Raw genomic sequence first — 25,482 nt, forward strand, 5'->3', positions numbered from 1 at the left:
AGAAGACTAAGCAGATGATTATTGACCTGAGGACAAAGAAAGACCAGCACAAATCATCTGTGGAGCAGCCTTCCTACCACTACAGCACATCTACAATGCCCGGGTCACAAATCCACAGGATTATAAAGGACCGCACTCACCCACAACACACACTGTTCACACTCCTGCCGTCTGGCAGACGCTTCAGGAGAGTGACAGCAAGGACAACCAGACTAAACAACAGTTTCTATCCACAGGCCATCAGGCTGCTGAACCACTGACTGGACTTTGAATCATCATTGCCACATCGACAATGTGAACATGCACATTTTGTAAACAACTTTTCCCTGCTTTTTCTGCCTATTTGCTTATTTTGCTTATTTTATTGTATTCATTCTTCTTAAGCTTAAAGTGAGTTTATTTCTTTTATTTTAGTTTAGTAGTGTACTCTGGTAGTAAAGGGATGCTTGCAAAGTAAGAATTTCATTGGTCAGTGTAACCTTTGCTGTGCATATGACAATAAATGTCTTGGTTATATCTTGGTTATTCATTAATTACACACAAACCTACCAAGAGGTAGAATCAATGACTTGCAGCATCTATTCTGCTCCAATGACCACACAGGACAGGACACACACACACTGCTCATCCAGCCTAAAACCACGAGAATCTCTTCTGTTGCTGATATGTTGCTTTATCTGGTTACAAAAAGTTTAGTTTAGGGAAAAAAACATAGACATCCAAATAAGTAATGTTTAGAATCAACATAACGTAAAAACTACAAATTTAGATAAAATTTTATTAAGCAACAAATTAGCCCTTCTTGGTGACCATTTCTTAGTAAAAAAAACACCCTTTCTTTTATGTTACCCATTACATTTCAAGAGATAGAATCATCTCCATGAAACTGTTCACAATAATATGTCCATAATCAACTTAATACAAGGATAATAAAAGTGATCATAAAAAAAAGTTTTCTGTTTCCTTGTCTCCCTAGACTCCTCCCTCCTGCATCAATCTATGTAAATGCCGTGTAAGTTCAGGTTTTCATTGTGCCTATTCCTGCATATCATTTCTAAGCAGAAGATACCAGCAGTTGATACCACATTTAAAGCTGAGTTGTCTAATCTTACAGTTCCAACATCTCTGGAATGAGTTTGTGAAGATGGCTCAGAATAGAGCATAGTGCTGCACAGTGCAGACAGGTGCAGGGGAGGCTAACAGTGCGGGTTCCGAGTCTTTATACCGAGGGCCTGCAGGCAAAATGTCAGTGGCACAGCAGAGCTTCCATGGTCAGACTCAGGAACAGGAAGAGATGTAGACGATAAAGTTCATCGTTTGAAGTGGTTCAGCTCAGAGGCACAGCTCAGAGACTCAGACATAAAGGCTCACACTGTGTCTTTCTCACTCTCAAGTCCTGCACGCACATCCCTCACTCACATCCATGGCATATGAAAGACAGCAAAACAGAGCTTGCAGTGGTTAAGAGTGTCTGGTTTTAGAATTCCTGTATCTCTCTGTTGAGAGTTCAATAAAGGCTCATTGCCTTGTTCGTCCCGGCTGCAAGGTCAGAAAGAATGTTCACACAGACCACCGGCATCTGTTAGAGACACAAAGAGTTTGGTTTGGTGTTCGTCTTGAGTTCGAGTGAGTGTAAACTCTGAGCTGGACGTCAAAGGTCAGGTATTGAGCATGAGATCTCCTTGTCCGGAGCCCCACTCTACAAAATCCATTTCCCCGCTGGAATGGGGAGGACTGTCCAGAGAAATGCCTCGCCGCTCCCCAAACACCTTCTCCTGCAGTTCAATGATGTCATTGCGGATGTCAGCCATCATTAGCAGAAGGAAGTCGAAGGAGCCGGGGGGTCCCTGGAGACAGATGAAAAATTATTAAGATGACCTGCGTGATATGTTTCACTGAGTCTGACACTGGAGAGACATACAGACAGAAATAACACACTTAACAAGGTAGGATCAATCCCTGTAAAATTCAAATGGACTTACAGGTGGGCCTCTGGGACCTGGAGCTCCTCTGTCACCCTGTTGATCCAAACAGGGCATTCATTTTAGTTTTATGCACTAAAAGTATTCCACTGAAAAGTATTTCAGAGCAGGGTGTAGATGCTGCAGGTCTTATATGCGTGATGCAGTCTGAGCATCTACATTGGCAATACAGACAGCCGATAGCATCTGCAGCTCCACGCAAACACACAAAGACAGGCAAGGAAACACACCCAAGTACAACAAAGACATGATGTAACCACCTTTAGTCCGTCTCTTCCTGGTGCCCCTGGTGGTCCCTATGGAAACGATTGAGACATGAGCATAAGAAGTTCAAAACATTTTGGTTACAATATGTCACAGCAGGGAAAGCAGAGGATGGCTGCAGTTCATTCAGGTTTGTCAATACACAAGGTCAGAGCTCCATTCCTCTCGGACCAGTAGGCTTTACATTGGTAGGATCTCTGTGCTCTAAGATGTCCTGGCAGCAGTCTTACTGTCTTTTGTTTACAGCTGGTATTCTGCTTAGGGGGGTTTTCTGCATATTTTGGGGGCAAATCTCACAAAACCATCAGGCACATTTTGTGCTGCTATGTTAAATTTAACATGTGATCTCCACCCAGATGGACCGTTTACTTCATGTCACTTTGATGTGCTGAATCGTTAACTCTAGTGGGACCCACACCCTGAGATAACCTCTAAATTATGGAGCTTTTTATTTTTCTTACCACTGGACCCCTACGGCCTCTCTTTATATGTTTCAGATCAGGCTCTGGACCCATTGGTCCCATGTCTCCCCGTGGACCCCGAGGGCCGGGAGGGCCCTTTTCCCCCGGGTGTCCTTTCTTTCCGGGTTCTCCTGGGTGACCTGGTGAGGATGGACATGCTCGGTTACACATAGCCATTCTCCACACAGTGTACAGTATCTATAGAAAGTGGTGAGCTTTACCTGGGACCCCAGGAGCTCCTGGAGGCCCTGGTAGACCAGGAAGACAAGAGCTGTCAGGACTTTTTCCTGCTCGTCCTAGAAAGCGTTTATCGCTGCTTTTAGCCAGGCCAGGCACCTACAAACACAACGAGGAAAAATAATAACAAGACTGAACACAAACACATTCACTTTGCCTTCATGGTTTGAAATTTCTTGAACCTCCTTGTCTGGTCTTCAGTGGTTCAGCTGCTTTAAGATAAAGAAGTTACCTGGTTGGGTGACTGTGTGTTTCCCAGCCTGAGTTTTAGCTGGAGCAGACTGTTTTTCATGTTCATAAAATCCTGACAGGTGAACGAGCACGTGCCAGCGCTCATCAAGGTGTCTGACTTCCCAGATGAACTCACTGCAGAACAAAACATTAAATATATTTATTTTTATTCATTTTGTTGTCCAGTCAAGTATTTACAATATTTATGACACCACCTTAAAATTCTTTATAAATCTTCTACGTCATAGGGTATTTTTACATTACTGTGTTGATGCTGTGTTAAACTACTGCTTCCAGTAGCTTGTTCTAATCTGAAACACTGGACACCGTATGCCTCTATCCAAACCTGTCAGTCACAACACGCAGGAACTTACGGATGGGCATGGGGATGCAGGAGCGTTGATCTGATGCAAGTATATATCCGCTGTGGCAGCGACACGTGAAGCTGCCCACTGTGTTCACACACTCATGGTCACACACACTGCTGCCTGACACTTCACACTCGTCAATGTCTGTGTGTGATGTGTGAGGGGGGCAAAAAGAAGGAGAAGTAAATGGAAAGCATTAAATACAAAGTAAACTGAAACACATATTAAATCATGTAGATTTAGATCAAAACAGGAGGGTGGAGCTCTTTATAAAAATTATAACACTAGTTCAAAACAGGCACATTTGTTTGTTGTTGTTTGTAGAGCTTCTCAGTGTTTACTTAGGAAAAGTAGATTTAATTATTATGCAATCTGCATATTAAGCCTGGAGGTGATGAGAGGGGAGCTCACACTAACCCAGGCAGTAAGGTGATTTGTGGCTGCGGTGTCTTTCGCGGTCAAAGCGGTAGCCGGGGTAACAGGTGCAGACAACTCGCCCGAAGTTATCAGTGCACTGCTGCTCGCAGGGCGATGCCGCACACACATCCACACCTGCAGAAAAAGAAAGACGGCAAATGGTGTGTGGACTAATTGCATTCTTTCATTTCTAAAGTTCCACATCACAACAAAAACAAAGGAGCATTACATGTTTAACTCACAGAACCTGAACATATAGACAAATGGTTAAAATGTTTGCCTGTTATATATGAACACGAGCACAATTTTACTTCTTATGCAACTTCTTTACTTTACTTCAATGACGCAGTTTTAGACTGCATGTGCAATTATACTTCAGGCTGCAAGTTTCCTGCACATTCAGCATGGAGGAACAGTTCCCTCTAGTGGCTGAAGCAAATCACTGCCACTCACACAGATATCCATTCATTTACACTTGCAGTTAACTAAATAAACTGATTTAGAAAATAAACTTTTAGACAACTGAGCATGTGAATCAGATGTGAGACATAGTACAACAGAGTGTATGGTTTACCTACTTTCAGGTATGCACTGGCCCATCACAAACCTGAAACCTTCACAGCATTGCCTCCTAAAAAAGACACAGAAAGAACAAAACAAGGTAAACATCCTTAGAGGAACAGTTTGCTCTTGTAAAATGTACTTGTGTCATAAATTTCATTTAAAATACTACAATTTTATTTCAATTTTATTAAAAAAAACTACAACTTGAATATAATCTTGAAGACTGTAAACTCGTGCACCCAGCTGCACCAAAAGCAGCTTAAAAGTAGCACAGATATGAACTACAGAGAAATTAGATCAGTGCACAAAAAAAAATACATTTAATGTGTTTAATAACTGCCATTTTCATTTTTTTTGTAAACTGGCATTTACAGGAGAAAAGGGCAGGCTGCACCTTTTTGCACAATAGCTGCAGTGCAATCAAATACATTTTTTTGCTTTCATTCTATTGTAATCACAGCCAGTTTATGTATTTTAAGATACTGTATACACACACACACAAGCCTGTTGTAAGGTATTCAGCAGGCTGTCACCACAGCTCTCTTCTTCACAGTTCTCCTTTCTGCACCTCACACAAGTTGTTAACTTAATTCAAATTTGGTCTAATGCCATGTCTGTCCACTAGCCAGTTCTTGAACACTGACCTAATACACAGCTCAAAAATGATTACTTCAACTCTTACAAAAAACTTTTGTAAGAGTTTAGGTAACATAATGTGGAAGCTGCTATTTTGGTGGATGCTTTTTTAAAAAATGTAGAATTGTGCAACAAATATTGGGCAACAATTTCTCCTAAAATGGATTTATGGTGTTTGGAAATGACCTTTGTTCAGACATCCCACAACAATCCACCACATGCTGCAGACATCACGGTTGGAAAAATACAGAGGAAATGGCTCAGAAACTGAAGCAGCACAGCACGCAAGAAATATCACACAGGCGCATGGGCACACTTGAAGAGAATCAGGAAGAATGCACAACTGTCCTAAAAAAACCTGCATGCTGTTACCAGAGGGGATTTAGCATACTGCCTCATTCACAGCCCCCTCAAGACAACAAGTTGCTTTTATTCTCCTCCAACCTCCATGCAGTGTAACCCTAAATCACTCCAAGATCCCCTCTCTTTTTCTCTTGAATGAAAAGTAACCTATAAAACAGTGAGGCTGCCCTAAAGTGATGAGATCCAGATGAGAGCAGCTTAAATCTGCTGCCTGTAGCTGGAAGTGTTGAGAGGGATGGATAAGGCCGGGCATGGAGCTGAGGCGGAGACAGGAGAGTGAATGCTGTGATTGAGATTGTCAGTCATTCAGTCAGACAAGTCAATCCATCAATCAGTGAGTGACCCAAGCCAGGGTAATATGTTGCAGATGCAGGTCTGACCAGGAGATCTTCAATTTGACTCTTGCATGAAAGCCAGTAAAAACTTTATGTGGCTCAAATATTAATCTGGTTCTGATGTAAGTTTAAATTGTTCACCCACTACACAAAATCTATATAATATTTTGACCACCACATGTGTCTCTTTATGTATGTTTGTGAAGGTAAAGCAAAAAAACCTGCTGCACAACCTAAGCCATAAAATACGGCTGTGCATGTGTATGTCACCAACAGAGTCAAGGAAATACCAAAAAGAGATGAGATCCATTTAACTCCACTGTTTATGGGTCAATCTGACCCACTTTGATTTTTTGAATCGTCTGAAACAGTGGTTACCCTCAGCTCTCCTTCCTGAAATTCTTTTCCGCATTTAGAGTCATGGGCTGAAGTTTTAAGATGAGCACACTTTGAAATACGTGGAATGTCTGCATTTAACAGACGATGCATCTATGAGCAGTTTTTTTTTTTTGGCGAGGATGAAACAGAGCTTTCCCACACTTTACATTGCTGTGAGAAATGATGCTAAACACAAACATAGCAAGCAAACCTCTAACTCTGAGTCCAGGCTGGATGCCGTAACGCCACAGTATCAACAGTGATGAGAGCAGTAGACTAACAGGGGATTCTTTCTCTCTCTATGTAAATCTTTATAACTTAATGAATTTACATGTTCGCTTGGGTATAGTAAACAAAATAAAAAACGGTATCCATCAGCTGAATCCTGCTGACTTCGGTGCCTTGTTTTCTCTCTTCACCACCAGTACATTTACATGCACTTGATGCATTTTTTTTTATTATGGTATGTGGTATAATCAGATTTTATGAGCATTCTGTAGACTTGTGTACAGAATGTGTGTCTCATTTGGGTTTTTAACCACAATGTGCATTACACAACCTCTAACAGCCCATTCTGTTGTAAACAAATCAACTAGGCAACAATTTGCAAGGCTGGGGTTGGAAACAACTGCCAGGAATTGTATTTTTTTGGGTTAAAATAAGAAACACACTGGAATTTTAGGGATGATGAAAACTGCTATGAACAGGCTTTTTATATGTGCGAATATCACAACACTGAACAGAAGTTGGTTGATGAGATGAAGAAGCAAGCATGGCTTAATGTAAACGTATGTAATGTAATTTAATGTCATGTAATGTAAAGTTGAATTATTGTATGCATGTAAATATAAAGCATTTTGATCTTTACATAATATGCATCACTTTTTATCCATGTCTAAAAGCACAGCAGTGGAATCTAGCCAAGCTCAGTCAGCCTCAGCAGCTACCCTCTGATGGTTTTTAAAGGGGAGGCGTCTGGACCCACAAGTTGTGGGTGCATGGAGAGGTGACCCGTGTGTTTTTGTTTTGGGATGTGAAAGTATGTTGCTCAGGAAGGCAACAGGCCTGGTCAGCATGACACGACCTCTAAAACACACGCCATTACACTGGAATCTGACCTGAGCTCTGCAGAGAGGGTTGTGTGTTTCTTTTATCAGTGCATGTAATAGACTTGGAAGTCGTACTGTTATTTTGTTGCCTTGAAAAATGTTACATTGGCACAAAACATTCGCTATTAGTGTCATTTATTTGACTAAAAATCTGGGTAATTTGCCATCCAAAGCCGAGGCAAGCTAAACTGTGAGAATCATCTGTATATTCAGCATGTGTGTGTGTGTCTGACTGTGTGAGGGCTGGGAACCCATCCAGTAATTGGGGACAGCCTTTTAATGTCAGTCAGAGTTTATTAGCGAGCTGATCCATGACGCTAGCAAGCCCCCTCTCCTGCTCGTTCTTTTTTTTTTTGTGCTTCTCCCCCCTGCACCTCGTCTGATCTGAAACGTTTCGCTTCATATTCCACCAGCCTCCTGTTCCACTGTGCACCTTATAGCTTTAATGGCTGTTGACATAATCTCTGTCTGTCTCTCTTGTCCTCAGATTGACATGTTGATGCCCTCATGTTCACCCACTGTACCTGAAACCTGATGAGGTGTCTACAGTTCCCATCTTTATTTCATTCAGAGGAATAATATTCTGTCAAGCGCCCTCTAATCCCTCTAACAGTCACTTTGCACTGCAGAGTGCGACAGGTTCATCTGTCTGACGCATCTTCTACAAATGTTGCTTCCCTGGGGTTAAGACAGAAGTATCTTCCCCAAAATCGAATCAGTCCAGACTGTTCTTTCCAAATTTGAAGGAATTCTCTCAAGGCGTTTCTGAGATGTTGCATGCATGAGGTGGGCCAAGAAAACATTGTAAGTTCACTCTGACCTTAGGCCATGAGATTCTCTCTACTTCATCCTTTAGTCAAAATTGATACTTTAAGTTTCTGAGGATGGAACATCCTATGTCAACTTATACAGAGTCCAGTTGACTTGAGTGATCTTGGCGTTTCCACCATGATGAAATGATGAACTGCAATCAGATCTGGTGAAAAGATTCATGACTTCCATAAAAAAAACCTGCAAAACTAATCAGCATCAGTTATTTAGCAAATGCAGCTGTGCTAATATATTAAACAGCATTAACCTGCCAAACATCTGTATGTTAGCATAGGTGAAAGCAGCAGTATCTCATTAATGAAAAAGCATCAAAGGTCCAGATCTGAAATATGCAAACAGCACAGATCCAGCACAGCAGCAACATAAGGAGATCAAAACATCACTTAATTGCCAACAAGCATTACAGCTTGTCTGTTGTAATGTGCACAACTGAGACACAGATTTCTGGACAGTGTACAGAATATTGTGCAAGAAAGTTAAAGCACAAACAACAAAATAAACCTCATACACAACCACAGCAGGGCGGTGATCAGTGGGCTCTCTGATCAAAATTAGGAGTGAATTTGTGAACTATTAGTGTATTAACTGAAACAGTCAATCTAAATGTTTAAAAGCAGGGTATTATTGTCTGGTTGGCAGTTTGTTTGTGTAGATTGGCTTTGAATGCTGATATTTTCTGGCATTGTTAGCCCACATTAAATTTTATACAAACCATCTTGTAATTCGTTCTCCTTTGCATATGATTCACAGCTGATTAGCTCTGCATCAAAGAAATACGAGGATGATGGAGAGGTCCTGACAGGATTTGGGCAGCCTCACTTGGCTTTAACTGACATATTGTCGAGGTGATATCAATAACTGTGACAGCTGGCGGCTGCTTTTGACATTTCCTATAAATTACAATAAACAGAAAAATGGAGATGGATTTGACTTTTCATTGTTTGTACTGTTTCATTAAAATACCATAACTAGCTGTGATACAATCAGATCCTGCAGAGGAACAGGATCTGTGACAGACAGCGAGTTTTGTTTAAGTTAAGGAAATAGCAAAATAAAATGAATGAAAGAAATATTAAGCCTCACTGGCACATTGTTATGCTCCTTGTCAAAGCATCCTAACTCCATCCCTCCTTCTCCCTTTCTTGTCTTTAGGTTCCTTTTTGACCCTCCAGTCACTTCCTATGACGGTGGCTGACCCAGCAGCTGCCTGCTCAGAGAGGGGTGCAGACCGGAACATGTATAAACCGAGTCTGCTGAAGCAGCCACTGCCAAAATCAGCATAGCGGCACTGGAAGAAACACCAGGACAGGGTCCAGCGGCAGGCCTTGCTCTGAATCACTTTACACTGAAGATTATGTACTTTAGCATGGGGTCTCCTTCCCGGGGGGAGACGACGTCGACGACTCACTTTTATGGTTTCAATCCAGCGCTGTTGTGATTTATTTGTGCGTTCACAGGCAGGCACTACAAAAGACAGTACTCAGAGCACACTGAGAAAACTTCAGTATCTTCCCAGACAGTGGAATGGACCTGGTGGGGCGGGAAACACACTGGCTGTTGTTTTCCATAGACATTGTTGTAGCCACTGTGCATTACATGCTCCGATTCACTTGTTCTCCTAGCGTGTAGATAGGGTTTCTACATGTGAGGAAGATTATAAGAGGCTTAGATAATAAGTGTCTTCCTTGTCCTTAAAAATGAACCACATCATCTGCATCACCTCAGATTACGAAGCTGGAGGATATAAGGATGATGAGAGAGGAAATGCCGCAAGCAGGAAATGTGGGAGGAGGACATTAATGAGAAAAGGAGGACAGTTTAAAGACAGCCATGAAGGCTGCTGTATCCCTCCTAGGACTCTGCTTAGATGAACACAGGAAGCAGCGCTCAGTGGAGGTCAACGGCCTCTTGACACAACAGGACAAGAGACTGGTCATGTGTGCACGTGTGTGTGTGTGTACGTCCTGTCATTTTGATGGATGCTTCCTACTGATGTGGCTTATATGTGCTACAATTACAGCATGCTGTATTCATCAGGCATGCTGTAATTGATTTATTTTCTCAGCAGCCTTTACACTTCAAAAACTTGGCTGAGTGTGTTGTGTGTGAGAGAGTGATGATGGATCGTACTGAGGCACATTAGCATGATGCGATCAACAATAAAACTTTTTTGGAGGGCCGCCATCCATCTTCATCTATATATATATATATATATATATCCTTTTGGGAGTCATTATTGTTCATTTCCTATGTTGATTCTTTCTTTTTTTGCCATTTCAATGTGTTGCTAATTCTTTGCTGTTGCTTGCTTTATGAGATTTTTATAAGGTGTTTTTTCCATACATCCAGTGTGTGTGTGTATATTAAAGAGTAAACGTAAGTGCTAAAATTCCTAATTATGGAATTAGATTATAATTTGGAACCTCTTGTTTGAAGATTAACTGTGCTCTAACTTCACAAGTGTTGCCGCGACCGGGATTTGTCACTGCTAATCACACAAAAAGCCTGTTTTTATGTCCATTTCCTCCTGAGGGTGTGAAGGTGTTGCCCACAGCCTCACGTCTCTTTTAGTATTAGTGTATAATCACATGTGTGTGTATATTCTCTTTAACTTGTGTGAGTATACATATGTGAAGGTGTTAGCGTGGCGAGCGCGAGCACCTCCTCTCTGTTTATTTACTCTGCCAGTCCACTTCCAGGACCCAGGCCTCGAGGGACACATCAGATCTCTGGCCTAACAGAGGAAGCTTTGACTAGAAGCAGAGGAGGTCTGAACCACTTCCACCAGAATACAGGCTTGACCTGCTCTCCTCCTCCTCCATGTTATGCCTCACCTCTTTCCATGCGTCTCCCTTCTTTCCATCATTTCTCCTGCCATTCTCATATCCTGGCCCTTTAACCTATTTTCTCCCAAAATATTTTTTTCTTTGACATGAAAATGAAAGAGAAAAATCCTGAAATTAACATAATTATTATTTATTATTATGTATGTTCTTCTATCCAACACAAAACCTCAAACACCACAGATCATTATTGCAAAAACGTGTAGAGTGAGCATGATGCAGCATCTCACTGCTTTAATGTGACATCCTGTAAAGTACCCGGCATCACTGTATCATGCACAATTTCCTGGGAACTTTCAGTTATGTGAATGATTCATTTTCCCATTTAGTGGCAGGCTGTCAAGCCAAGTACTGTGGTTTTAGCTCAGAACAAGACGGGTTTGGAAGTATTTCACCATTAAGAGAGTGGAACATTTATGGGGCAATGTGGTACTGTTGCTTGTTTATCACTTTCGTCATGATAGCAGTGAAACAGGTCTTCTGAACAAAGTGAACAAAAACTGACTGATGGGATTAAAAAAACTGTTTTGATTATGACACTCACAAAAGTTTGGAGGTTGGTAGGTCGGTGATGGTGGGGGTACAGACAGCGCGGAAGATTTTCAAGCAGAGGCTCTGGGTTTGAGTCCCCCGACACAGCAAGCTGTATCAGCTGCAACCTGCAGCTTCAGCTACCATCACAATATGTCCGCATTTCACATAAGCTTGTAGAGATGCAGTTCAAGAAATACACACATATGTTCCATTTTCAAGGACTGAAATATTATCATTAGGCTGTTGTGGTGAGGACGGGATGGTCTGTTATGACAGTGTGTGGAAAAAAATGCTTATTATTGCTATGAATGGCAGCAGGGATTAAATATAGAGGACAGGTGATGGCTCTGTAGCTAGCTATCTTCAATAATCCAAAAACACTTCCAGTCATTGGAACTGGCTGGACCAAAGAAGTGAGAAAGTCACACGTGGATGCATGCGTCTCTTGGGGCTGACGGAGCTCTCCCTGTGGTCTGTGGCCTCTATGACCTTGTCCAGGCTCAGTGTCTCTGCAGGAATGTGGCATCTCTGACCCTGTGAGAAGCATTTCTGTGACAAGCATACCTGAACTGCTCTGCCCGAGCCTGCAGGATCTGGCATCCTAATGGCAAAGAACATTTGGATGGAGGACGTATGGAGAAGGAGACAGAGAGGGATGGACACACTATGTGTATTTACAGCAGCAGTTCTAAGGAAGAATTTGGGAGTGGATGATTTACATTCTAAAATGTAAATCAGGGAGTTTTCCAGCTTGGTTGATGTGAATCGAAGTTGTTAATGTCTGAACAAAGCTCAAACAGAAAACAGGTCCACCTGATGATGCAGTTGTTCGGCCTTTACACGTCACAGTTAACATGTATTTCAGTCGGATGGACAAATATTTCACAGATGCCATTTCATGACTGCAATGCTTCAAAACAAAAAAAGGCTTTGATTTGCTCACTGGCCCACTGTTACCAGATGTTTGTGCCTCCTGTCCACACTGTGAAAGTATCTGGCAAGCCGCATAAAATATTGTAAGACTGCTATTTACCAGACCAGTGTGTTTCCATCGTTAGTCACTGTATTGTTTTTTGGCATGAAATATTGGCATAGATATAAGTGATTAAAACCCCAGCTGTGGACTGGCAGAGTGCATCGCCTGATGCTGTCAAAGACACTTTTGAGATTTTTGTTTGTATTATATTTTTCACATTCATAGAATAAGAAAAGGGGAAGAAAGACAAACGGGGAATGAAATGACATGGCTAAGTGCTAGATAAGGGTGACAGAGAGCAGCTGAGCAGCGAGGTCAAGCTAACGACAGATTCCTTATAATGACGTGTCTGCTTGAGTTTTAATGCCAAACAGGAGAGCTATTTTTCACAGATGACCTTTCTACTCAAAATCCCACAAGAGACTGTAACTGAGGCTCAAAATAATGGACTGATAAGACCAAGAATGTCTTCCAAATCTCCTAAATGGCCTTGCGACTGAGCTGGTGTTGGGAAATCCTGGAGGTATTGCAAGATTTATAGCTGTTTTCACTTGAAACTCCCCAGTTGTTAAACTCCACACCTCCTCTATTCTCCCTTTTCGATATCGATACATGAGACAAAGCTTCATATGCACATGCACCCTGCTGTGCTTGTCAACATCAAACAGAACTGTTAACAATGTTGTTCCAGTCTGCTATCAATTGGCTGGTGATTTGTTTTGTTGAGGTATTGACAGTGACAACGTAGCCATAAAAGGGATGAGAAGAGTTAATCCGGAGCAGACTGTTTGCAAGAAGAAGAAAAAAATCAGCCATTGTTCTTGTCTAGAGGGCTGTTCAGGTGTGTGCTAATCAGAAAAAGATGGAAGATGATTACTGGAGTTTTTAGGGAGGTCCGACTCTGGTCCTTGGCACTACAAAGACAATTATACCTCCATTAAAGACAGGAAGCGCAGCTCAAAAGCCTCGTTAAATGTTTCTCAGAGAAAATGAAGACAGAGGACAGTGTTAAGTGCTCCTCACTGTAAAGAAACAGCAAAACTCAGAGATGTATGTAGCGATTCACAGAAAGAATCCAGTGTCAGCTCCAAGTGTGAGAAAAATGAACAGGTTACTGTTCCCACAGCTTGGGATTTGTTGATCGCCATCCAAAGCACACAGAGAGAAAACGCCAAAGGGAGAAAAGAGAGTGATAGTTTGAATAGGATGCCCCTGTGGACTGGTGCATGCAATGCAAACAATCCATGAGCGGATCGCATTCAGTCGTCTATTTGTTTCTACTTGATGAGAACTAGGGAAGCAGAGCAAGGCGACGTTTAGAGCTTATGGGCTGAAGGCGAAAAAATAACTTCATCTGCTGTTTTAAAGACGAGGACGGAGCTAAATGCAGAGCTGTCAGTGCCTCACTAAAACTCTCTCAGGATGATAAACAGTAGACTGCTGGTAGAGGGAATTCAGTCACCAGAACACACACATGTACGCTATGTGTACACATCATATATATCCACACACATATGTTTACGCTTTATCAACTTTTGTCCCTCAATGCAACCAGACATCCACAAATTAAAAGCATTGGCAGCCTTGTGCACAGACATTTACAAGCATAAAGGATCATATGTGTGTGCACCAGTATTAAATGCGGTGATATTCAATATACAAAGTATAACAGCACACATATGTGCATACTCATAAAAATATGTCCACACACACACACAAATGGTTGCATCTGGTCCTTGTTACCTGTTTCAGAGCAGAATCGAATACCCTCCTTCCACTCTTAAGTCAGAGGGCTCCTGCTGATTTGACATGTCTGATTTCACTGTTTACTGTTTGTCCAGTTTCTGTTAATGCTGTCACCAAAATAAAAGCGTACTGGGTCTCCTGAAGAAAACGCTGTACTGTGAGTGATGGATTCAAGTGAGAAAACTATAACATCACACCTGCAGAATGGAGCTTTAATGGATTGTTTTATGGCATGTAGAGGGAGCGGGAGGGCTTATGTTCAGCCGTGCAGCATGCGAGCCACACACACTCATAGACCAGAGAGAACATGTGGACATGCTCACACATATGCACACACACGTCTGCTTCTCATCACCTGCTAGAAAAGCGGCCACATACAGACGAATGGTACTTTAATGATACATTCTGCCTGTTTCTCTCCTCCTCGCTGCATCTGTTTTACACACACTGTCAGTTTTCCGTCTGCCTCACTGCTATAAATTGCGGGCACCTGTCATGTTTAAGCCGTTAAATACATTTAAATGAAAAGTTTGCGCCGAAGCTTTCTGACGGCAACAAACACTGTAAGCATACATGCAGCATTAGCTGCTCTAACCAACAGGTGGGCCTGCTGTGCATTGTTGATGAATCAAGAGCCTGGGCTGTTTGCAGGACAAGACAGGGGCTCTTACCTGTGAATAAGGTGAGCAAGGAGCTTGATCTTAAATGCACTATGGACAGCAAAAGTGATAGTGAACCTCCTGGTGCTGTTCTATGCACCACAGGAATACCCAGATTGAACCGTTTTATCCCTCAGTATCAGATCTTTTTTTAAGCTGTAAAAAGCATCAAAACCTAAGAAAGCATGTTGGAATGATCCTACTGATCTGATCTGCATATTTTATTTGCAGCCATTTTTCATCTTTTCTGCTGATGAAGCACATATTGTTATACTATACTGTTTGGCTTATGGACCAAACTTTTCCTTGATTTTTGTTAACATCAAAACTGAACACAAAAACAGGTGAATATAAACAGATGTCCTGACGAACTGTCGAAACAGGGCTTGGTGATCTCCCTTCTTTTCACTGTGTATTTAGGCACTGTGGAGATTGTAAATGAAGTCAGATAGTTTGACTAAACAGAACTGTTACACAGGAAAAAAATGTGTTTGAAACAGATGCTTTACTCACTTTCTGGGAGTAGTTGACTCAATTTCACAACAATCAGTTTCTGATCTGATCTGAAGGAGGATTGAAGGACTTGGTGACAGAGAGGGAAATTAACGAGTAGTGAGTGAGAAAGAGACAACACACTGAGGAAAGATGGCAGAGGACAGCAGGAGACAGCATGATGAAAATGTAAGGAAAGGAGAAGGGACAGAAGAAAAAGAAAAAAATGAGAAATGTGAGACAGAAGGGGCAGAATGAATAAGACATGAGAGAGAGACGAGAAAGTGACAGTGATAAATTCAGAATGGGATGAATGAAAGAAGAGAGTCTGAACTGCTGCTCCAGGAGCATCTGGTTCACCCACAGAGACCCGTCAGCAGACCCTCAGTCAACAGTCCTCTACATGTACCCATCTGTGGAGGGAGCCAGTTACAGGAGGGAGGGAAAGCACTCAGCTGCTCTCCTTCCTGCTCTGATTTCCCCTCTCTGCTCTTTTTATAGACTTTACAAGCAAATACCCCACTGAGGAGCGAGCTGACCTGCCAGGGTGTAGCTTTACTTCATCTGGATCAAAAAAATACTTCTCCTCCTTCTCAGCCCACACCTCCTTCACTTTCATTATGATACCTTCCTTTAGTCCTTGCTGTAAACATCCTCAGCTGGGAATATGTTGTTTGTCAGAAGACATAGAACTGTCATGCATAAATATCAACATATTGTCTTAATTGCTCCTTTTATACATTTACTAAGATAATACTGTTCAGATTTGTGTGTCCTTACTGTTAAGTGTCATGACAGTGTTTGCTGGATAATTCACTCTGTCTCTACATTTTCATTCACTTTATTCTAAATGTCTATTTGAATTGGACTATTTACCTTTTCTACTCGTTTCACTATGATGAGATACTGAGCCAAGTCTAATGCCATAAATCCAGGAGGAAACAAAGGAGATGAGAGGTGCTTAGAGTAACACTTCATTATCTGCAGCCCTGCAGGAACAGTTTCATAAGCAAAGGTCTCACACACAAACACGCACACATGAGGTGCAATCTACACATATCTTAGACCGCTGCTGTCAGTAAGTTAATCAATCATCCCAGCAGGTCAATCAGTCTGTCAGTAAGACATTGAATTGTCCTTAAGTCGTTCACTCTGCAGGGAGACTCTGCATCTCCCGGCTCAGTGTTTTTTCAGGGCTTTAACTGCTGAAACGTTACACTTCTCCTTCTCTCAGAGGGACCATGACTTCAGAGATGCTCCCCTGTGGCCTCATCTTACCCCATCTCAGGACACAAAGGTCCTGAAAGGTGGAATTAAAGTGAGCTGCTGGGTCAAATCAAGACAGACTTAAGTGTTTCCTGTCATGCTTGCTTCTTCTGCCCTAAAGTGATCAGTCATAATCCCTTTTGACATGGACAAGGACAGGATCAGCAAAGCTGTCAAACCTCTGTAATTATGTGCTCTCCTAAACAATATCTAACCTATGGGAAACTTGTTTATTACCTGACCTCAACCCAAGCATTAATACTCAGGCTACTAGACGGAGGCCTGGCTTCTGTCTCTACAGAGCAAAGCACAGGCCAACCAGAAAGAGGGAAGCTGTAGACTGGAGATGGAGTCCAGGCCTGGAGCTGAGTCAGTCTCAGTCGGGTCCCAGTAATGAACACTTTAAATGTTTCTGGGTGACACACAGGGCAACTGTGGGTGGGGGGTGGTTGTGCTGGGTCTTAGTGCTCGGGAATGCATCAATGGCTCTTACAGAGCACTTTGAGTGTTCCCATACATAAAAACATTTTCACCTTGTCCTTTTTGACCAAAAGATGTAGCGAGTGAAAGAAACATGCTGAACTCTTGTTTGGCAGGATGTTCAGATTATACTATAAATACACACTGTGGCATGACCTTTCAAACCGCTGGTATCCACTGTTCAGGCATTTCATGACACTGATTACATGATCTGGAATCATCTGGACACCATAAACGTCTGTACATAATTTTGTACCAATCCTGCCAGAAAATGTTCAGATATTTCTCAATATAATTGAAACCTGTTACAAGCTGGTGGCACCAGATGAAAAGTCACCAAAGTATAGCGCAGTGCAGAATTTCATGGCATCATCACCAGCTTCATCAGTCCAATAGTTGGTGAGATATGTCAGTGGATCTGGATGGATTTCAAGGATGCATGTGTATTGTTTTAACTTAAAAAAAGGGTTTCATTTTGGCAATGGAAAGAGAAACTGAAGACAGCTAAAGCAAATCTGATGCAAGCTGCATGTGAATGCCAGGTGGAGCCCATACCTTCTGAACAGCAGTCAGCATGCAATCACATATTCACAAAGCTGCTGCATGAGGAGGATAATGAGTCGAAGCAGGAAGTGGTTGTGGTTAGTTTCTTTGGTCGACTTAAACTCACATTATTAAAGCTCGTATTGTGTCTTTGACCAGCGGGGATCTTTGTAGGCCCAGAAGATCAAACACAAATCAAATACAGGACATTTCTACAGGGGTTAGCATTAGGACGTAGCATTTGTTAAAATGAATGTTCTGGCTTGCGGTTGGATGATCCAAGCCAACAATTAGTGTGTAGTGATTATAGCAAAAAGATGTAGCCAGGTCAAGCAAAGCTACAGTGAGTGAAGGAGCACCTCTGAGGAAGCAATATAGTGTCCAGCGGTGTAATGACATCAGAGACCCCCGCGAAGATGCTTCACAGGAAAACATGCAGCCAAAATGGCCAAAGTGTCTATGAGTAAGGCCTGAGAAATGTCTGGCAGCACTCTGATGGCAGGCATTCCATACAGCCTCAACCACATGTCCCACTGCTGTCTTTTCTCACTTTACTAAATATCCTTTCAAACAAACATTATTTAATATGATAATACTGATTATTGGCATCCCTTCCATCCATTCAGTGCCTCAATTACCTACTCAAACCACACAACACCTACCTATATTAAAGTGTGGCACAGCAGCACCCATGGAAGTCAACAATCTACATATTATATAGCAATCAGCTCAGGTTTTACTATTAGTTACTAATAGGGTTCAAATGCTACTGCTTCCATCTCACTAAGTCAACCTAAAGAATTTTAGTAGCAACCACCAGAAGCAACCAAAACACTTTCCACTGTCACTTATGAAGAAAGTTAAACAAAAACACACTGTCAGGGAAACGTGTGTCCTCGGCTCCTCTGGTATAGCAGTTAGGGGAGCCTAGGTGTATCCAGAGAGCACCCCCGACCTGAGATGCAGGGCAGCCGTTTGGTTAGGTTTAGGCATCACAACTACTCAGTTTCTCTGACTAGAAACTATTGGGTGCACTTGTTCAAACTACCACAAGAGGGCACATCAACATTGTTGTAATCAATTTAAAAGTTAACCACTACTGTCGCTTCCCCGGTGAGAACAGGCTGCCCAGTGCAGATCCAGAATGAACAGCACAGCACAGCATGGAGACAATACCGTCACTGTTCAGAGATTCATTCAGAAAACCAGCAAACTCATGTGGATTTCAGTGGCTACATTTTAAAGCTTCACTGCAAAGTTCACATCCTCAGTGTACTTGCAAAAAGCCATTATAATTCCCAGCCCTCTGTTCCACTATGAGCTGATGTAGAAGACGATTCGTGCTGATGAACTAGAAGGATGTGATGGAATACAAAACTATAATGGTCCCACTGGGAAGGATGGATCATTGTAGCAACAAAAGTAGCATAAAGCATGGAAACAATTAAGATCAATCATGCCTCCATAACATTTATCACCATTCCCTATTCTGTCTGAGCTCACATTCTCTAGCATGATGATGTTATGGGTGTTATCTGCTGCAGTAATGAGCCCTGCAGGGTATTTGAACTAGAACATGTCAATCAAGTAACAGAATGGTTTATAGTTTAGGAGAGGCCATCAGTCCTCCATCAGACCGCACAGCTGAGAGTGTTTAGAGAGCTGCTGCATCTGCCAGCACAGACAATACAGAAACAATCCATACATAAACATGCAAACTCTGACACTCGCATCACTCAGGATCTGTGTATGAACCATGTATATTTGTTTTGGCAAGGGTGAAATCTGACCTCCAGTGAGGACAGAACCAGAACATTAAATGGATAGAACAATGGAAATGTGGAAATTGAGCTGATTCACCCTCTTTGCTGTGAAAACCACGGCTGAGGGGGAGGAGACATGTGGCTGTCCAGCCTTTGTTTAGATGGTGAGAGCAGTGAGGGTTTACTTCTGCACAACACCACAAAACCCTCAGAGACAGGCACATTACATTTACATTTTTGGCATAGAGCTATCAACTTATCCACACAACACAGCAGGAGAAGATGGTGGCAAGAAGACCAGCAACAATAAAGCTTAGGAGTGGACAGAGTGAGGACCTAAGGTGGCTGACAACAGGTTGAACACCGGTGTATTCATTTAATGAGGATGATTATGATGATTATAACAGTAACAGCAGGTCCAATACTCATTAAATATGACTTTAAACATCAAGAGTGGAAAAATTCACACAATGCATGTTAAGTATAACAATAATTTAAGTGTCATAATTTCCTTCAATGTTGTCTTTGAAACTAAACACTTTCTTCGGGAAGGTGTGAATTTTTCCAAATGTTGAACATGTCGTCTTCAATAAAAACTCCAGTAATATCACACACACACACACACACACACATTTATTTAAATATCAGAGCAAGTTGCCAGTGGCAGAAATAAGAGAAGAAGAAATTACTAGAAAATGTGCAGCCTGTGTGGACACTGCAGCGCTGACTCGAAGACAGACCGAGCCTGGGTCAAATACAGTTTAACTTAAAAATTGTCCCGATCAGAGCTTAACAACAGTAACTAGGCACGGCAGGTCTGTCAAGCTTTGGATTTTCTCCACATGTGCTGTAGTTCAAAGTGGGCAGTAGTAAAAACAATACTCCATATTCAGTTCTTTATAATGGCTCTTCTAACATCAAAACAGATCTATGCATTATTCTGTAGTCTGTTATAATGAAATTGTTAGCATGCCTTTCTACCCTCAATAGTAAATAAGCATTACTATTTTAAGCAGAAATGACACTCATTGTACATTTAGTCAGATCGCCTGATATGGCATCAGCTCTTAGCTTTGACTGTAAATGGCCATTTACAATATTGCAATCCAAACATGCCAAGAAGCCTCAACAGTATTTATCCATAGACCTCTGGTCTTAGTCAATCTCTCCTTAGGCATCAATATATATCAAAAATCCTTTATATCACTTACATGTCCAGTAATCAAGATGCACAGATGGTGACCCTGTGATCCCACCCTGTTAACAATCATCATCCTGTTGCACAATAACTGGATATATAATGTAAAGTATGTATACAAGGTTTGACAGGCAGAGAATCTGTAACAGGAGTGACAGCATCCTATCAGTCAGACAGAGGTGTGTACACGAAGAGTGCCACATTTATTTTGGACCTCCTGCATCTCCTTCCACATTGTCATGCACCCTGTCCTCTTTTTCCCTCTGCTGAGGTCTGGCCATCTTTCCTGAATGTTTCTTGGTGGAAATATTGTGCATGTTTGTCCATTAATGTGAGTGCATGTCATTCAGATTTGTGCTGTGCTGAAAGTGATACGTAAATCTAGGAATGTGTGTTTGTAGTTGGTTTGGTGACTTTTCCAGAATGCAAAGAAGTCCATGTAAATGAATACAGCCTCACTGTAACAGTCTAGAGAAAGAAATAATGAATAAAAACAGTAAAACCCAGAAGCCCTAGAAAACCTAGAAGCCCCTCAAATCTGGACCTTGGACTGTCAAAAAACTTCTAGATAACTGCGAGGCCTCAGACTTACAGTAAAGACTTGCAGTCAGTCCAAATAAATGGAAATATGTGGTGGCGGGTCCATCGGCCATGTCTGGACAGCATACTGCGCTCACTGTATTGAAAGTAATATTTATGTACACACACACACACAATGGATCAATCTACTTTTTCCCTGAAGTAATTTGTAAATCTATTTGATCCGGGTCTGTGCTGAAAGAGCACAAAGAGAAAACATGGCAGGGAAAATACAACCTCATCTAATCCACCTCCTTCAGCACCACACATCTCATGTAGAGCCAGAAATTAAACAAGACACAGAGCCTGTTACAGTCTAACCTTGACAGTAAACAGATCACATGGTCTAGCCTCACACTAGACCTGGTGCCTCATTTATTAAAGGATCTTCTTACGCTGACAGCCCAAATCCAAGCCAAGTTTGGTTTCAGAAGAAGCTCTCTCAATGTCAACATGAGCGATGTACATTGATTTTGTTTTAGTGATGTATCATGAGTTAAAACCTGGCTTACATTGTCCACAATGTCTACATGGAAGCCCTTTTATTTCATTTAACCTTTGTCTCAAGAAATATATGGGCTACAATTTCAAACTGTTCACAATGAAACCCCTCGAGACTGTATGTAATAGAGAAGGGAGAGATAAAGGGCCGTTCCTTTAAATAATATGTCATTCCCTGCATCCCTGCCCCATATCCATCCTTTATTTCATTTGCGGTGTCTGTTTGCCTTTACTGGTGGAAATCAGCTGAATCTACATTAAAACTGTAGGACCAGGAAGGAACAACAAAAAAAGGTTTTTCACTTCTTCTGTGGTAATGGCATATAATGAGGTAAGTAATCTCGACCTCTTGGTGTTGTTAATGACATATTTACAGACTAAATCTCGGCTGAAAATCTCTGATTCAATCTCTCTGTGGTATTCAGGAAATTATTTTTCATTCTCAAGTGGAAACTGTAGAGTTTCCAAACGGGATACAGTGTGTGTGCAGCTGAAGCTGTGTGGTGGTTTGGTGGATGCAGAAACCGCTCCATAACCCCCACATACAGTTCAGGTACTTTTTTTCCCCCCTGCATATCAACAGCCACTTGCTCTGTCAAAGCAGCCATGAGAAAATCACTGTTCTGGGAAAGACCCAGCTGGATGGATATAAGTGTATAATAATATACTACCTGTTGTTTCACTCAGTGGCCCTCAGCCTGTTAGACCTGAGGGGACCCCAGGAGATGTGATCCAAGGGACGGTTGCACAACTTACCTGAAACAAGTGCTGTTCTTCCCTCCAGCTCTGACGCAGGGATACTCCACCGTGAGGATTTTATCGTCTGGACACTCCGTCCTGAGAGAAGGAAGACACATGAGAGCGAGAGCAGATGTGATTGAATGGAAAGGGAGAGGGAGAGGGAGAGGAATACTATGAGGTACAGGCTTCATTGGATTGCAGGTTGTTTTGCAGAATGATTTCCCAATAGGCAGACAACTCCTGCTAAACAACCCTTTTTTCTCTCAGTGTACACTCATACATACTCAACATTTTTGTCATTCCTTATCTAATAAAGAGTTCAAAACTTGGAGCTATAAGAGAAGTCTTTTGAAAAATGATGCCAGAGATACATTTAATCACTACTTGCTAAAAATATTGCAGAATTTCTGGTGACGTGGGTAACTAATCGTGCACCTCAACTATGAAAATAATGAAAATGACATTAATACTATACGTTTTGGGACATAATCCAAGGTAACATTATATTAAGAATAAGTATTCTAACATAATAAAACATAATATTATGCAGTAAAATTCTATATCTGGCTACACAGCCATTATTATCAACACGCCCAGTAATGTGTTGAGGTAGAAGGCTCATGAATCACAGTGTAACAGAATCCAGTGAGTTCTCACCAAACCTCAAAGACATAAATCTGAAAATACAGTATGGTTTCTTGTAGGTGAAGAAATAACACTGCTGCTTTATTATCTGGTGTTTAACCTGTTAGACCTCAGTGGTTTCCTCTTCTCCTCCACAGATTATTAGGAGCATGTGCTCCACTCACATCCTCTCCTCACCTCCTGACCTACTCTCTCCGGGCACCTTAATAGCATCTGTCATGTTATGTCTGAGCACAGGCAACATTTGGCTCTCCACACCGCGACCGATTCCAACCATTTGGAGTTTCCCTTTTGCTTTTTGCATTTCCGCGAAAATTACATTAGCCTAGATTAGACGCGCTACAAGCGGTTCATCCAGGGGACTCCTCTTTGACAGCTTGCTGTCGTAGAAGGCAAAAACTAATAAAACACAGACCAAACTCTATTATAGCTTTTGGCACTGGATGTTAACCTGACAGTGAAGCAGTCCAATTGTTTTGGGTGTAATTAATTTAAATGCCGAAAGAAACTTAGTAAGTTGGGAGAACTTTACAGAACTTTAGTCTCACGCTGAATAAATATGTAATAAACTGTGTAATAAACTGTGTAATAAACTATTACATCCGCGGAGATTCAAGAAGAAAATCTTTTTATTTTTGAAACCTCTGGTTCAGCTTCTTTGAACTTTTACTTCATGGAGAAAGCGGACATTGGCTCCGCATCCCAGACTAAACTTAATATGACATCCTTTCATCAACACTAATCCGCTCATTCACAAATATAAAGACATTTATAGAGATCCATTATAAATCCTTACCTCGAGGTGTCCACTGCTAATGTCGTCCTGATAGAGCTGGCACCAGATTCCCACAGGAAAACAGCACAGATAGCGCCAAATGGTAACAGTGTCGCACCATAAAGTTGACCCATGTCCCCCTTTGCGCTCTGGCACAGATGACCTGCTCAAGTAAAAAACGCCGTAAAATCCACAACACGGCACTGTTTTCCCTCTGTCAATGACCCGTGTGCGCGAAGTGGTATCAAATATCAGAAATCCTTGTATCCCGCAGAGGTGACGCACATGGAGTCTGTGGGATAAATAAGCGCTGCGCGGTGCGTCCGGATCCCAACTTTACGCACCGAGGCAGAGACCCCTTAGAGAGCTACTGAAGGGTTTACAGCCCAATGTGTTCTCACTAATCCCTTTGGATTTACATTCCTCCCTTTCAAAAAAGAGACTTAAAGCAACTGAGTATACAGCTTCACTCACTGACGCGCAGATGATACAACAAATGATAAACATTAGGGGGGGGGTGCTGAATTTGATCACTTCACATCACAATACACTGGAGATGAGGGCAGGCATTGGGTGGCCGCTGCTATGACGGGGTATTGCGTAATTAGATCAAAATTAAACAAATAAAAAAACACCTCCGGGTTATTGGCAACGACAGTTTTAAGATTAATTCGTAAATACAAGATACTCAAGGAAAAAAAACACAAAATAATTTAAAAAAAGAGCCACATATAAAAATGATCAAAGAAGGAAGACAACAGAAAGGTGTTTTTATGTGATGTAAGTCCGACATTTTTCTGTAAATTGTGCAAATGTGCTGCAGCCAAAGCGATTGTTTGGATTCTGTTTGTTGGAACAACCGGAGCTGTGCCAACCTCTCTGCTCTGTGCTGTGTTGATGCCCTGGCTGAAGTTCCAAGACGCATTTGGGTCCCAAACCACTAAAGAGAATTTGAAATCAGCTCTTTGACAGACTGAAGTTTCGGGTACTGACAATTGCAATGATGTGGTCTTTGTTAGAAGTGGATCAGCAATCAATAAGCTGCAGCTGTCTCTGAGCTTCCTTAGAAAAGCTCATAGAGGCATGGATTAACTCTGTGATATCTTTTTAATCTCTTGTTACTTTTCAGATCACTTAAAGTTTTTGCTTTTCAGCAAAGAAATTGACATTGTTTGGCTATATTTTGTTTTTTTGTTTTGTTTTGCCAATCTAAATGCGAATGTCATCTGCATAATCATGATCAGCCTGTTTGTTGGTTAATGACTTCTTCAGATAAAACAGCAGTGAACTGTCCTGCAGCCTCAGAGCAGCAGTGTTACTTCTTTCTGAAATCTGGAATTATCTCTGAAGTTCACACAAGCTGGACTGAGGTGCTGTCATAGCACAAACTGCTAACTGCTAACCATCAGTTGGGACAAAACTTGATGTGGGAGCCACTTGTTACAAACACAAGCTCCAAGACTGCATTAGAAGTATACAAAGATCTGAACATGTGCTTCTCCCAGGCTCTCCCATGAGACGCTCAGTGTTTCCAAGTTCACAGCCAGACAAATGGCAAAAGGTCT

General features: G+C 41.8%; 1 protein-coding gene across 1 annotated transcript; it reads right to left on the minus strand.

Moving 5' to 3' along the window:
- Positions 1 to 792: 792 nt before the first annotated feature.
- Positions 793 to 24,051, minus strand: LOC114433414 (collagen and calcium-binding EGF domain-containing protein 1-like). Its single transcript, XM_028401971.1, has 11 exons — positions 23,939 to 24,051; positions 22,513 to 22,593; positions 4,539 to 4,591; positions 3,961 to 4,095; positions 3,550 to 3,687; positions 3,177 to 3,310; positions 2,929 to 3,043; positions 2,708 to 2,847; positions 2,243 to 2,278; positions 1,983 to 2,018; positions 793 to 1,847 (listed from the first exon to the last, which is right to left on the minus strand). Exons 1-11 carry the CDS (start codon positions 24,049 to 24,051, stop codon positions 1,659 to 1,661), a joined length of 1,170 nt encoding a protein of 389 aa, XP_028257772.1. The 3' UTR covers positions 793 to 1,658.
- Positions 24,052 to 25,482: the final 1,431 nt, after the last annotated feature.

The sequence above is a fragment of the Parambassis ranga genome, chromosome 3, assembly GCF_900634625.1.
Source record: "Parambassis ranga chromosome 3, fParRan2.1, whole genome shotgun sequence".
Taxonomy (NCBI): domain Eukaryota; kingdom Metazoa; phylum Chordata; class Actinopteri; family Ambassidae; genus Parambassis; species Parambassis ranga.

Bases quoted from the DNA above. Each gene is read 5' to 3' on its own strand.
- LOC114433414 (XM_028401971.1), bottom strand. From the start codon at position 24,051: ATGGGTCAACTTTATGGTGCGACACTGTTACCATTTGGCGCTATCTGT. The intron at 4,592-22,512 runs GTAAGTTGTGCA...TGTCTTTTTTAG, and splicing joins AAGAACAGCACTTGTTTCAG to GAGGCAATGCTGTGAAGGTT. The intron at 2,279-2,707 runs GTAAGAAAAATA...TCGTTTCCATAG, and splicing joins GAGGCCGTAGGGGTCCAGTG to GGACCACCAGGGGCACCAGG.